Source organism: Nyctibius grandis, chromosome 12 (genome assembly GCF_013368605.1).
Source record: "Nyctibius grandis isolate bNycGra1 chromosome 12, bNycGra1.pri, whole genome shotgun sequence".
Taxonomy (NCBI): domain Eukaryota; kingdom Metazoa; phylum Chordata; class Aves; order Nyctibiiformes; family Nyctibiidae; genus Nyctibius; species Nyctibius grandis.
Genome location: NC_090669.1, coordinates 2,804,144 through 2,816,488, shown reverse-complemented (window position 1 = coordinate 2,816,488; position 12,345 = coordinate 2,804,144). Strand labels below are relative to the sequence as shown.

The 12,345-nt window shown below is 42.7% G+C and overlaps 1 protein-coding gene across 1 annotated transcript in view; it reads left to right on the top strand.

Moving 5' to 3' along the window:
* Positions 1-12,229, top strand: part of GLG1 (golgi glycoprotein 1) — an 85,376-nt gene extending 73,147 nt beyond the window's left edge. Inside the window, exons 18-26 of the mRNA XM_068411267.1 lie at positions 609-701; positions 1,252-1,389; positions 2,701-2,824; positions 3,178-3,320; positions 3,559-3,660; positions 4,301-4,408; positions 5,040-5,160; positions 7,063-7,169; positions 7,649-12,229. Coding sequence (XP_068267368.1) covers positions 609-701; positions 1,252-1,389; positions 2,701-2,824; positions 3,178-3,320; positions 3,559-3,660; positions 4,301-4,408; positions 5,040-5,160; positions 7,063-7,169; positions 7,649-7,816 — 1,104 coding nt within the window. The 3' untranslated portion in view covers positions 7,817-12,229. The remainder of the gene's footprint in view (positions 1-608; positions 702-1,251; positions 1,390-2,700; positions 2,825-3,177; positions 3,321-3,558; positions 3,661-4,300; positions 4,409-5,039; positions 5,161-7,062; positions 7,170-7,648) is intronic.
* The last annotated feature ends 116 nt before the right edge of the window (positions 12,230-12,345 follow it).

The following is a 12,345-nucleotide window of genomic DNA, read 5'->3' as shown; positions in this document are numbered from 1 at the left end:
CGACTCCAGCTGCTCAGTGGATAAACAAGAGTAGTATTTGTTCTGGTAGGCAAGGCTGCCTCTCAGCTTCCTGCTGCCGTTCTTGCAGCATTGAATTTGTGAGGTCTTTGTCCAGTAGATATTGTTTGAGTGTTAAAGCTTCATCTGAAGTAGGCTGATCAGAAGATGCAGTACTCTTGCCTTTGTATGGAAGAATTCAAATGCTGGGCATCGCTAAAGCAGGAAACTTCATTCACATCCTCCAGATTACCCAATAGATGGGTGGCTATTAATACATCCTTTAGCTTTCACATGGAAAGATTTTATCTGTCTTGGATGTTTGTGTCGATGCCCTTTTAGAAGGAGCAGTGGAAACAACTTGCCAGCTCTAAAATTTGGTTTAAACCCTTCAGTGTAAAAAGCCAACTGATTCACTGCATGGATTTGCAAAGCTGGTTTCCCACTAAGGCCACTTCTCACACTGGAGACGCTTAAGTTCAAAGAAACTGACCTGCCTGTTGTGAGAGTTGCTTGCTTTTTGTGAGTAGAGGGCTCTAGTTAATAGATTAACAAAGTAAAATAGTCTTTAGAGCCCTACTTAAAAGTTCATGTTGTAATTTATCCTACAGACCGAGGATATCAGACTTGAACCAGAGCTGTATGAGGCTTGTAAAAGTGACATCAAGAATTACTGCCAAAACGTGCCCTATGGCAATGCTCAGGTAATGGATTTTATTAATAATTTACAATTTAATTTGTACTTTCATTTCAGAAGTCTCTTGAAGAACACTTTTGCCCCTGTGAGTGCAGCGTTAGATTTTCATTTTGATACAACTGAAATCTTCCATTAGTATTTTGGAGCGTAATTATTTTTTTCCACTGGTTCACAAGTATTCATACTGGGTGAATGCAATGCTGTGAGCAGTTCATTCCTCAGTTAATGCTAGTTTTAAGCTATTAGCAGCTGATTGCTGCAAATGTTGCTAAAGATTTCTTAGGTGTGAAATCTGCAAGGTGAGTTTTGGAGTAAGTCCAGTGACCCTCTTCATCTCATTAAATCTTTGTGAGAAAAGATGAACTTAAAGCAAAGCTCATTGGCATAGCTGGAAATCAGCATTGGTGATGACTTTGTTTTGATAAAATCTAGGCGTTGGGAACTTAACTGCACAAATGAGGTGAAGATAGCCATCAGGGGAACACATAGCTGTGGACTTTGAGCAGCATATGACAGAACTGTATCAACAATGTTATGGTTGTAATACTGTGTTGTAGATTATTGAATGCCTGAAAGAAATCAAGAAGCAGTTGAGTACGCGGTGCCACCAGAAGGTGTTTAAACTACAGGAGACAGAGATGATGGATCCAGAACTGGACTACACACTCATGAGAGTCTGCAAGCAGATGATCAAGGTAATGGTAGTGTGCTGATGTAAGAGGGTGAGGTTGGGATATAAGAGCTCTATCGGTTTTGAGCTTCCCATAAAGCATGTTACAAGACTGCTGTATTGTTTCAGAACTAAGATTGCTATTTTGCAAAGTAATCAGTGTCTTAACTCTGAATCAGGCTGAGGTTTCTTCAGGGCTCTTCTCTTTCAACTTTACTTCCTCCAAATATCTGATCAAAGCCTGCGCACTAATAAATTTCTTCCCAACCACCAGCAGAATTGAGGAGGAAATCTATGCTGAGGCTTCTAATACAGTTTTCATCCAGTCAGTTTGGGTTTGGATTGGCTTTTAGCAAAGGTGAAGAAGTTATGGTTACAGACAGGAGTATCATCTTCAGTTCACTGCTGACTTGGTGCACACAGACTTTCTTCAGACTGATAAAACAGGCAAAATCATGCAAACCTGAAAATTAGAAATGCTGGCTTGAAGTGGTACCACGTGGAAAGCAGCAGTGAATGTTAATACAAGACACTCTTGCACAGCAGCCAGAATTGCAAGCCCTGAAACACTGGCATGTGTGGTCTGTATGCAGTACCCTGCGTCCGTATTGTGGCAGAAGCAGAACATTTTGAGAATTTATTGCTCTCCAGTACAGACTCATGCTTTTAAAAAAAGACCTGTAATCTCACCGAAATGGTGAGGATTAGAGGATGCAACAGCCTTATCTTACACCCACAGAATTAGTTTTAAAAAAAGAAATTAGTACCTTGGTCTGAATTTGGGATAAGCTGGTTCACTTTTGACTATCTAATGCAGGGCAGGAATGGGCAAAGTAGTATCACTGAGCTGTTCTCTGCTTTCTCCTTCTGTGTGGTCTTACTTTGTCCTGAGTGTTACTAATGAAGTCTTTACCTGTCGCTTGGTCCAGCCAGCATTTATGCAGAACAACAGTATGTGTGTAGACTTAAAAGATACCCTTTTTACTTTATAAAATAAAGGGGAGCAAAAGTAGTTGGGTATGAGACCTAATTCGCTGTGTATTTCTTGCAAAGTGTGCTGTAACTTAAGAAGAGAAAATAAAGGCAAATTGCTTTTGATACTGGTGCCTAGAAGCCAGTCATAAGTATGGCTTAGTGCTTAGTCCATAAGCAGAGATATTCATGCCCATAGTTGATTTAGACTGTTCTTTTTTAATAGGAGGTGTTTGGGCTAGGGAGTGTGTCTGTATACCTCTGGGTTGGGCAGGTGGTTATTCTCTTCCGTGAATATAGTTGAGTGTTTTTTCAAGTGTTCAGTGACGAAAATTGGATTTTTTGGTGGGTTTTTTTTTTGTAGCGGTTTTGTCCAGAGGCAGACTCAAAAAATATGTTGCAGTGTTTGAAACAAAACAAGAACAGCGAAGTGATGGATCCTAAATGCAAGCAAATGATTACCAAGCGCCAGATTACGCAGAACACAGGTATCCTCTTCTAAAAAAACCTTAACTTACTGCCTGAGCTGTTGAGTGGTGTGCATGGCCGAAAGAACATTCGCTTTGTTTCATTCTCCTTCATGGTTGTCTGTGCACACGCTGACTTAATTAAGACAAGTTCTTGAGGGTCAGCATGCATTATTGGTTCCACTTTATTCCTGAAGCTCTTATCTCGCAAGTTAAAATTCTCTTGTGAAAAAATAGTATTTTCCCCCAAATTAAATTTATTGGTGGGACAGTGTCATCCAGGAAATTGCTATCAAATCTCTTTTGGAGTGTTATGTTCTCTAATCTGAAGAGATGTGTACTCTAAATGCAGTTCTGTCATCTTTCCCGGTTAGATTACCGCTTAAATCCAGTGCTCAGGAAGGCGTGCAAAGCAGACATACCGAAATTCTGCCAGAATATCCTGAACAGGGCCAAGGATGATACAGAGTTGGAAGGACAAGTCATCTCATGCCTGAAGTTGAAATATGCAGACCAGGTGAGTAGAGCTGGTGCATGCAAACGAGAAACTGCGTGGGTTTGTGCTGAGCAACTGTCACTGACTAACAAATCAAACTTGGGCGTGTGGTGTGTTCGATGTATGTAACAGGCTGTACATAAATTAGTTTTTTACACTCCTATACAAGTATTACAGAATACACAGGTTAAAATGCAAGGTGATTGATTTATGAAAATAAAGGTCATTGAGTGGGTTAATGACTTTCTCCGCTTAATAGCGTCTCTCTCCAGACTGCGAGGACCAAATTCGAGTGATAATCCAGGAATCGGCTCTTGATTATCGGCTGGACCCCCAACTTCAGATGCACTGTTCTGAAGAGGTAGGAGAAGTGGCTCAGCAGCTGCTTTTTGGGGATGAAAACTCCCTTCATGAAACAGATCTTGTTTCTTAAAATATGAACTATCCGGATGATTAAAACAAAAACCCTCTTTGAACTGCTTCTAACTAGTCAGGTTCTCTGCTTGTGATTTTTGTCCAGTGTGCAAGAATTGCAGTTTCCTCTCCAGTGCTAATATAAAGTTAATTTTTTCATCTGGGATCTCATCAGTACTCATGACGATGGAAAAATATTGCTTTCCTGTTGTAAAAAAGTGTGTTAGTTCTCTAGTCTTGTCAGCCTTAACTGGAATACAGTCAGATTTTGAGCTTTCACTTTTGATAGCCGAATCAGCCATGCCTCAAGTAGTGCTTATTTCATATCCTACCATTATTTCTGCGCTGTTTTTCTCCCTGCATTCCTCTCAGTACAGTAATATTGACTTCTTGCTGTTGGGTTTCGAAGGGTATGAATATTGCATGAGCCAGGCTGCATTTGGTTCTGGGATTATGAGGGGGAGGTATCTCATCGTGTGTTCTCGAGCTGTGCTCTGTGATGAACTAATTTATTGAGATATAAATGTGCTAAAAGGCAGAATAATTGTTGTGAACTACTTATGTTAAAATACCTTTTTCAAAAATAGATTTCCAGCTTGTGTGCGGAAGAAGCAGCAGCTCAGGAGCAGACTGGGCAGGTGGAAGAATGTCTGAAAGTGAATCTGCTGAAAATAAAAACTGAAATGTGCAAAAAGGTAAAGGAAATAAATTGAACGTGCTCTAAAAGGCATCCTGTCCCTGCAGAAGTTGGGCATTTTTCCAGATCACAGCCCAGGCCGTGTTCTAGCTAGTATGAAGCCAGAGCTCTGCGAATTTCCTTCCACAGCTCGGGTCTGGCCTACAGCGATTCAATTCCATTTCAATTTACCAGTGACGACAGTGCCGCCTTTGCAATTCCAGGCTTCGATCCTTTCTTGATTATGGTTGCCAAAGTGTCTTGTTACTAATGTGTTTTCTGTTGCTGTCTCCATTGCAGGCTTCCTGAGTGCTGGGTATGGCCTAGGCACTGGCTATGGTCAAGGGCTGTATGAGTTACCCCTGTGGCTATGGCACCTTATTTCAGTTCTAACCAAAGTAACCCTGGCATACTGACTTTGTATTTTAGATGAATGTGGGTGTTTTAATGACCATAACTATGGTAACCCTCATAAACCAGGACATTTAATCCAGCCTAAACCAGCATTCATAGCCTTATCCAGGGACAGTGGTGTTTTTTCTCATGATCCTGGATTTAAAAAGAAGATGCACCTTTCAGAAACATTGAGCAGTATGAGTTTTGTTATCTCTCCTTTTTTTGAGATGTACTTGTAATTTCCCCCTCCTCAGGAAGTGCTCAACATGCTGAAAGAAAGCAAAGCAGATATATTTGTTGACCCAGTGCTCCACACAGCCTGTGCCCTAGACATCAAACACCACTGTGCTGCCATTCCACCAGGGAGAGGACGCCGTAAGTGCTTGTGCTTTACTCCTATAACCTCTCAGTCCTGAGGGCCTTAGTGCTGGTAAGAGAATGCAGCTTATCTTAAGTACCAGATGTTTACACCAGTCCTTTGTGGGTAATGAAGTGGAATGGCTGCAGAGGTGGTAGATGCCACTAGAAGATGGCTATCAAGAAGTCCTTCCTTGTGTCCAAGGTGGGACCAGTTCTTCAATCCTGATATGATGTCCTTGCAGCCTTATCTGCAAATTTAATGACTATATTTTATATCCATCATTCATATGATTACTGACAATAGTGTGTGATACCAGATCTGTAACCCTTTTGTAAAAACCCTCCTCAGTTAAATCCTGTTGAAAATGAGCACATAAGACACACGGACAGAAGTACATGGACTCATTTTTTCGGTGAGGTTTATCTCCCACCCTGTATCAGCTTCACACAGGATGCAGCTCCCAAGCTTATTTATGACAGTGTTACATCAGACTGCATCAAAGGCTTCCCTGGAACTAAGCTGTGTCTCTTACAGAATCAAATCAGTTTGGTTTCACAAGATTTGTTCTTAGTGAATCTCCTTGGTCCTTCTTTCTTTATGTCAGTCTTTGTCCATGGTTGGCTGCTTTGCTTCAGTATTTTTGACAGACAAAATTAAACTGAAGTCCTTTGATCCTCTTCTTTTTCTTCTCTGCTTAAATATACCAGTTTTTTCTTTTCCAGTATTACAGAGGTAATCTTTACTACATTTTCTAAGTTCACATAGCAGCTAAAGGCTTTGAGACTGCTTCAGCTGTTTCAAGTCCCCTAAGACCGAGTTCATCAAGTTCAAACCACTTGAAACATCATTTATTTAAGTATTTCCTAACCCATTCTTTTCCTGTTTGAGGTCAAGCTCTTGCGCTTTGTTACTGCTATTACATTAACTAGCTGGGATAGTATGTATGGCTGCTTAAGGAAAGCTAGTGGGGAAAAAAGTTCTGAACTTTCCCATCTCTTGCAATTTATCTGGCACTAAAAATAGCAGCCAAGTATTTTCCTGATCATTGTCTTTCCTGCTGGTTACTGAATACCTCTCTGAAATTCTGGATATCCTTTATTTATTCCTGTTTTGTTGTAATTCTTTTGATGTGTGTTCTGATGTGTTTGCACTGAAGGTATGCAGAAGTCTTGTAGCTTAGAGAGGGATCTGCCTCTGAGTGTTTGAACTGACAATTGTGTTTAAAAAGGCTGGAGTTAGTTAAAAGTTTGCAGCCTGTTTGCTATGAACAAAATAACTCTGCAAAGCAGAAAGCATCCAATTAGGGATTATTCAAGTAAGGCAGTATAAGTATAAAATACAAAATTTTATGTCAGTGTCTCATATGAGCATATAAAAGAGCTTAGGAATTAGCCAAGGTGCTCTCTAGGCACCCAGAACATTGTGATCCCATTTCCTTTGCACCAGACTGTGTGAAAACTCAGGAAGTTAAACCTTTCCAAAACATTTTGTTGATCAAAAGAAACTCCTAACAAGCCTAAGGAGATACGCTGTGTTTATCCTGCACTGAATTTGATCTTAGTTCTCTGTAAAGGGTAGCGGCATGGAATTTGGAGTACAGCTCACTGAAGGTGCTAATTTATAAGACTTCATAAATTCACATGAATTACATCTTGGATACATCTGTAATTTCTTTTTGGAAGTCAAAATTCCTTGTGCCTCAAAATCAATATTAATCGTGAATCTTAGTGAAATTGCTGCCTTCAAGGGTGCAGCAGGGCTTTGTATACAGCCTGTCAGGCTGGCTAGCCTGTTTAAAAAGCTATGTAACCCTCAGCCTTCAGTAGGATTGGAGTGTTCCCCTCCAGCAGCCTTTCCATAGCGTGTTGTTGAAGCCACTGTTTCTGTTTTGTAACACCATCTTCTGCACATTACAGAAATGTCCTGCTTAATGGAAGCTCTGGAAGATAAACGTGTGAGGTTGCAGCCTGAGTGCAAGAAACGCCTTAATGATCGTATTGAAATGTGGAGCTATGCTGCAAAGGTGAGTGTGTGAAGGATTTCTGCTTCCTTTGTTTTGCATTGGATCTTTCTGTTGCAAGCTATTTATGAAAAACTTCAGCTGTAATGAAATTCTTGTCTCTGAAGTTTAGCGTTTTGTTTGGTCCAGAAAAATTGAAATCGGGTCTCCTTTTTTGAACTTGTATATCTTATTCTCTCAGTCTTGGGATGCATCCTCAACAGTGCAGAATTAAACTGTCTTTTGTACGCACAAGGCTTGATCTCCTGTAGACGAGGTCTGGGGCAATGAAATAGGGACAGCAGAACTTCGTGTTAGAGTGCTGTCTCCTGAACAGCAGTTCCATCAGATGAATTATTGCAGGCCTGCTTGTTTGTGGTTCGGGCCAAGTCTGACGATGACAGGAGGCAATAGCAGTACCAGAGACTACACTTAATAAATGCCAAGGTTGAGGGTCGCATGGAAAGCACAGCTTGGCTCATTTATTCCCTTCTCATCTCCAGGTTGCCCCAGCAGAAGGCTTTTCTGACCTTGCCATGCAAGTTATGACCTCTCCGTCCAAGAATTACATACTGTCTGTGATCACGGTTGGCATCTGTGTACTCTTCCTCATCGGCCTGATGTGTGGACGCATCACCAAGCGGGTGACAAGAGAGCTCAAGGACAGGTAGAGCCTGGAATACCTGCTGAAGAAATGCCTGCCTAGTGCCCAGTTTTGTACAGCCCTCCTCTGTATAGTCTACCCACCCCCTCTTGTGAGAGGAGAATAAAAAAAAAAAAAAATTTAGAACAGCAGCAGGTGTTGGCTCAGTTTTCCCATCCTGGATCTCATCCACAGCATCTTCATCCTATGAAAGTTTGTGTGCAACATTGGCAGCCCAGCCAGCAGCTTTTGTTACCCCTTTGTTAGCAGACTCTCGTTTACCTGCCTGTAGACAAGTCTCTATTGTGCTGTTGGAACTGCCTTCACTCTCCAAATCAGACTGATATGACCTGCAGCTCAAGCAGTTTTTAAGTAAATTTTTAAAGGAAGACATACCGACTATATGATTTAGGTAATGGTTCATACTGAAATCTAGTCATCCTCTGTGGCTGGGTGAAACTGAGGCAGGAAATTAAAGGGTAAATTGCATCTTACACCACAGTTGGCCTTGTTTTGGACATCTTGCTCATCTTATGTAAAGCATCTTCAGAGCATGGTCTTGGACAACTGAAGGACACCAGTTGCTGGTGTCATCTTCTAGTGAATATCCTGCTTTTGTTACTGTGGATTTTTTTGGCTGAAAAGATGTCCTCCCTTCCTTCCTCTGCCACTCGCAAGATAGAATAAAATACTGACCAGGATCAAATACTCATGTGAGCTGTACAACTTGTATTTCGGTAGACGGTGTAGACGCGAGGCATGTAGAGCCTGTCAGTAGCATACAGCACTGCTGTCAGCGGGTATTAAGTGCCCTCATCAGTTACTCGGTCAACTTTTTTATTAGCAACGATGCAGTAAAATTCTAACACTCCTTTTATTTTACCTCGCTGCTGCTGAGCTATTACCCTTCCGAATTAACTTTCTACAGGTGGTGTTGACACGCTGGCAATACAGTGCTCTGTCAGCGACACGGAAAGCGACTGAACACTCAACATGCTCTGTCTGTAAAACAGGTTCTTGTGGGATAGTGCAGTGGTTTGTAACTGGCCTGTCTGGGTCTTAATGGTTTGAATGGTAGCGCTGAAGAGTGGTTTTTGTTTCCACAACTGCAGTTGATAAGGGACAGCAACTGGCGTTTCCTGGGAGGTAGGACACAGGTGCTGGTCCAGAAGGCCAAGCAGGAGTGGATGGGAGGATGGTAGTGTTGTATGAAAGGCAGAAACATGTGGATCTTTAAGGGAAGTAGCTCTCACATTGTTACCAGCAGTGTGTGCATTCATGCTGTAGATAGTTACACTCCCAGGACGTGATGCTCTCACCCGAGAGCCCAAAGAAAGGCGTTTTAGAAAAGCTGCACCAGTAGTTGTGGCCTCTTCTTACCATCACCTTTGTTCCTCAAGTACAGGGAGGCGTGGAGGTCATAAGCCACACGCTTTGGCTGAAATGTTGAGTGTGTTGGCGAAATCTAGAAGTGACTACACGAGAGTCCACGTGTACAGTAGGATATACTTTATTTGTCTTTTAGATCTTTGTGCAGCCTTGCTTGCTTGGCACGAGTCCTGCCTCTCGAAATGTCTGTCAGGCATAATTAAATTGCTGTCGGAGGGCTTTTTTTAAACTGTTGTGACTTTTTGAAAAGGCATTTTGTAACCTGATTAGCTTGAAAAGCCTAATTAGATGGTTTATTGTCTAGAAATAGCATCTTCTACTAAATTCCAAAAGACATTGCAGTGGAAATTGTAGGTTTGTAGCCATAGTTCTGAATGTAAACCCTGATTAGCTCTGAAGGTGACCTTCTTTACTTTCAGAGGTAAGGCTTGCTGGTTTTTTTTTGCTGTTTGATTTGGAGGAGGTTAAGGTAAGGGTGGCTGGAGCACTGCTTTAGGAGTCTGTGGTCTGCGGTGGTGGTGGTCTGCGGTCGGTGGTATTTCTGGCTGTGTCAGCAGGCTCACCTGGGAATTCGGTTTCAGTGTGAGTGCTCTGGGATGGTGTTACAGGTATGTGTCCGGAGGCCCTCTGAAGCAAAAGCAGGATACTAAATAAATTTCTGCATGATTCCCTCAGATCCTTTTGTCGCTGTAAGGGCACAGACCCACCTTTTAAAGGCATGACACTGGCAAAGGGTCCAGGCCATTTTGTCGTTGAGCATCGTTATCTCTTCACGTTTTAAAATGGGGCCTCCTGCCACTGCTAATGACCAAATTTACTTTTTTCAAGACTAGAAATCTACCAGTCCCAGTCTTGAAATGTCCTCCTTCTTTTCACGTATACCTAAAAATTTAGAGGTCTCAAAAGCACAGAAGCCCACACAAGTACTCTTCCAAAAATAACCTGCTTGTGCTGTTGCCAAACAACTCCCCTTGCCTGTAGGTAACCATTTTCCATTGCGGGGAAAGAAATAAGTGGTTTTAAGAAATGCTGGTGTTTGAGGAAGCCTTTGTAACTTCTCTGATGTAATCGAGAGGGCTAGAAATAGCTGCGATCAGCCAAGAGAAGAGTGTTGGTGTGGCAAAACCTGGGCTACCCCTTCCTCTTCATGACCCTTGCCTCTCGGTGGAGAAGGCTGCCTTCCACTGAATGCAGTTTTGGAGGTGTGTTGGGTTTTTTCCTCCTTGCCATCACAAAACCTTGTCTTGGAGAGTTGATTCTGATGCTGATGCTCCTGGGGGTGTAGGGAAAGGGGCAGATGGCTGGGACCTAGCAAGGCATGCGGCTCTCCACTTCCCTCCTGCTGCTGCAAGGGTTCCTCAGCAATGGCAAGGGTAAGGGGGACTGAGCATGATGTGCACCTCATTACTTCACTCCTGCTAGCCCATTAGTGTTCATTCTTGTTGACCTTAATAAGCTTATTTATTGTTTACCTAGTGGGTCTGATCAAGTCCTTTTGCTGCGTTTCGACTTGGGGTTCTGCCTCGCCTCTGTTATTCAGGCTGCTGGAGTAACTCCTCTGGGTAGGAACAAAATTCCTGGCACTTCAAGTACTGTCCAGTGAGCTGAGGACACGTGTGTCTGTGTCACTGCAAAGGGCTGGAAAAGCCCGAATGAAGTTCAAATGATTCTGTAACAAAATTTAAGCATTTCACCCAGAATCTGACACTTAAAAATCCATGTGAATAGAATCAGTCTTGTTCTGAAAGAATCCACAGTAAGGGCATTGTACGAAGGAATAACAGAGAGGAGTGAATGACTCGAAGAACAGAAACTAACTGCGGAGGGGTAGGGAGGGAAGAAATGTGACGAGCCAGCGGGATCGCTCAAATCCCATGATGTTGTAGAGGAATTGTGTTCAAGTTGGATGGCGACTTCTGTTAAAACACAATTTTGTTATTTAGTTGAAAGAAGATTGTAGTACTTTTTTTTTAGTTTATCAGTTTTGTTTAAAAAAAAAAAAGGTAGTTTTAAGGTGTGTGTGAGTGCATGAGTGTGATATGAAACCAGAACATTTCATCTAGCACTTCTGTCCCTGTTTAAAATACAGCTCTGTGGACCCAAACAGCTGTAGTGTCGGTTTGTATCAAATTCCTTCTTAATTCATGGGGTTTAAAATCTTCAAAGCAGCTCCCAGGTACTGATCTTTGTGCAGTCTCCCTGCTTGAGGGCCAAACCTGCTCGCTTCCCCCTGTGAATCCTGGTTAGAGGGGACCCAAATCACATGCATAGGGGAAAGAATTTGGCTGGTGCTGCTCTGTCTGTCCTGTACTGCTGGAATTCTGCATCGTACCCGCTACATCCGAGTTCCCGAATGCTGCCTGTATGGGACAGGGAGGAGTAATAACATCTTCCCACTCACTGGCCAAAGGCCGATTGCAGTTTTCTCCTTCCACAACACCTGAATTTCATTCCGTAGCTGACCGAAAGCAAGAGATCCCTTCTGGGGTGTGGGTTGCTGCACCCCAAAACCCCCCGTATTTACTGAGTAGCAGCTCTGGCGTAGCTCTTGCCTTGGGAAATACTGAATGTGGGGAAAAGGGAGAGGTGTGACTTCTGCCTGTAGACACCCGTGCCGCAGGGAGGTGATGGGAAGCTGTGACTGACGTTTGTGTGGGACTGGGAAAGCGTACCAGAGAAACCAGAGCCGGGTTTTTGGGGCGGGTACAGGGGTCCCTCAGCACACCCTGCAGGCCGCCCCCCCCACAGTGTACAAAACAGACCCAGCGCATTCCTGTTGTACAGCAGAAGCTGTTTGGACTTAGTCTCTTTTTTTATTTTTTCTTTTTAAATGTGACATTAACGAGACTTTTTTTTGTAAATTGTTTTCCCTTTCTGTGTATAAATCCTGGCTGCTCCTTGGTTTGGTTTGGTTATTTTTTTTTTTTTTTTACATGTTCATGCTGTGTAATTTTGAGATGTTACTGAGATTCTGAACATAATAATGTGCATTTTCTTTTTTTCTGTACAGATGAAATGGGAGAATTTAATAAAAAGAGTCTGCAGGTTTTTACTTGTTGTAGTTTATTTCTTAGGGCTGGGCGCGGGGTCCCTGCAGGCCGCGCCCTCCCGGGGGCGGGGTCACTGCAGGCCACGCCCCCTCCGCGGCGCGCTGGGATTGGGTGACGC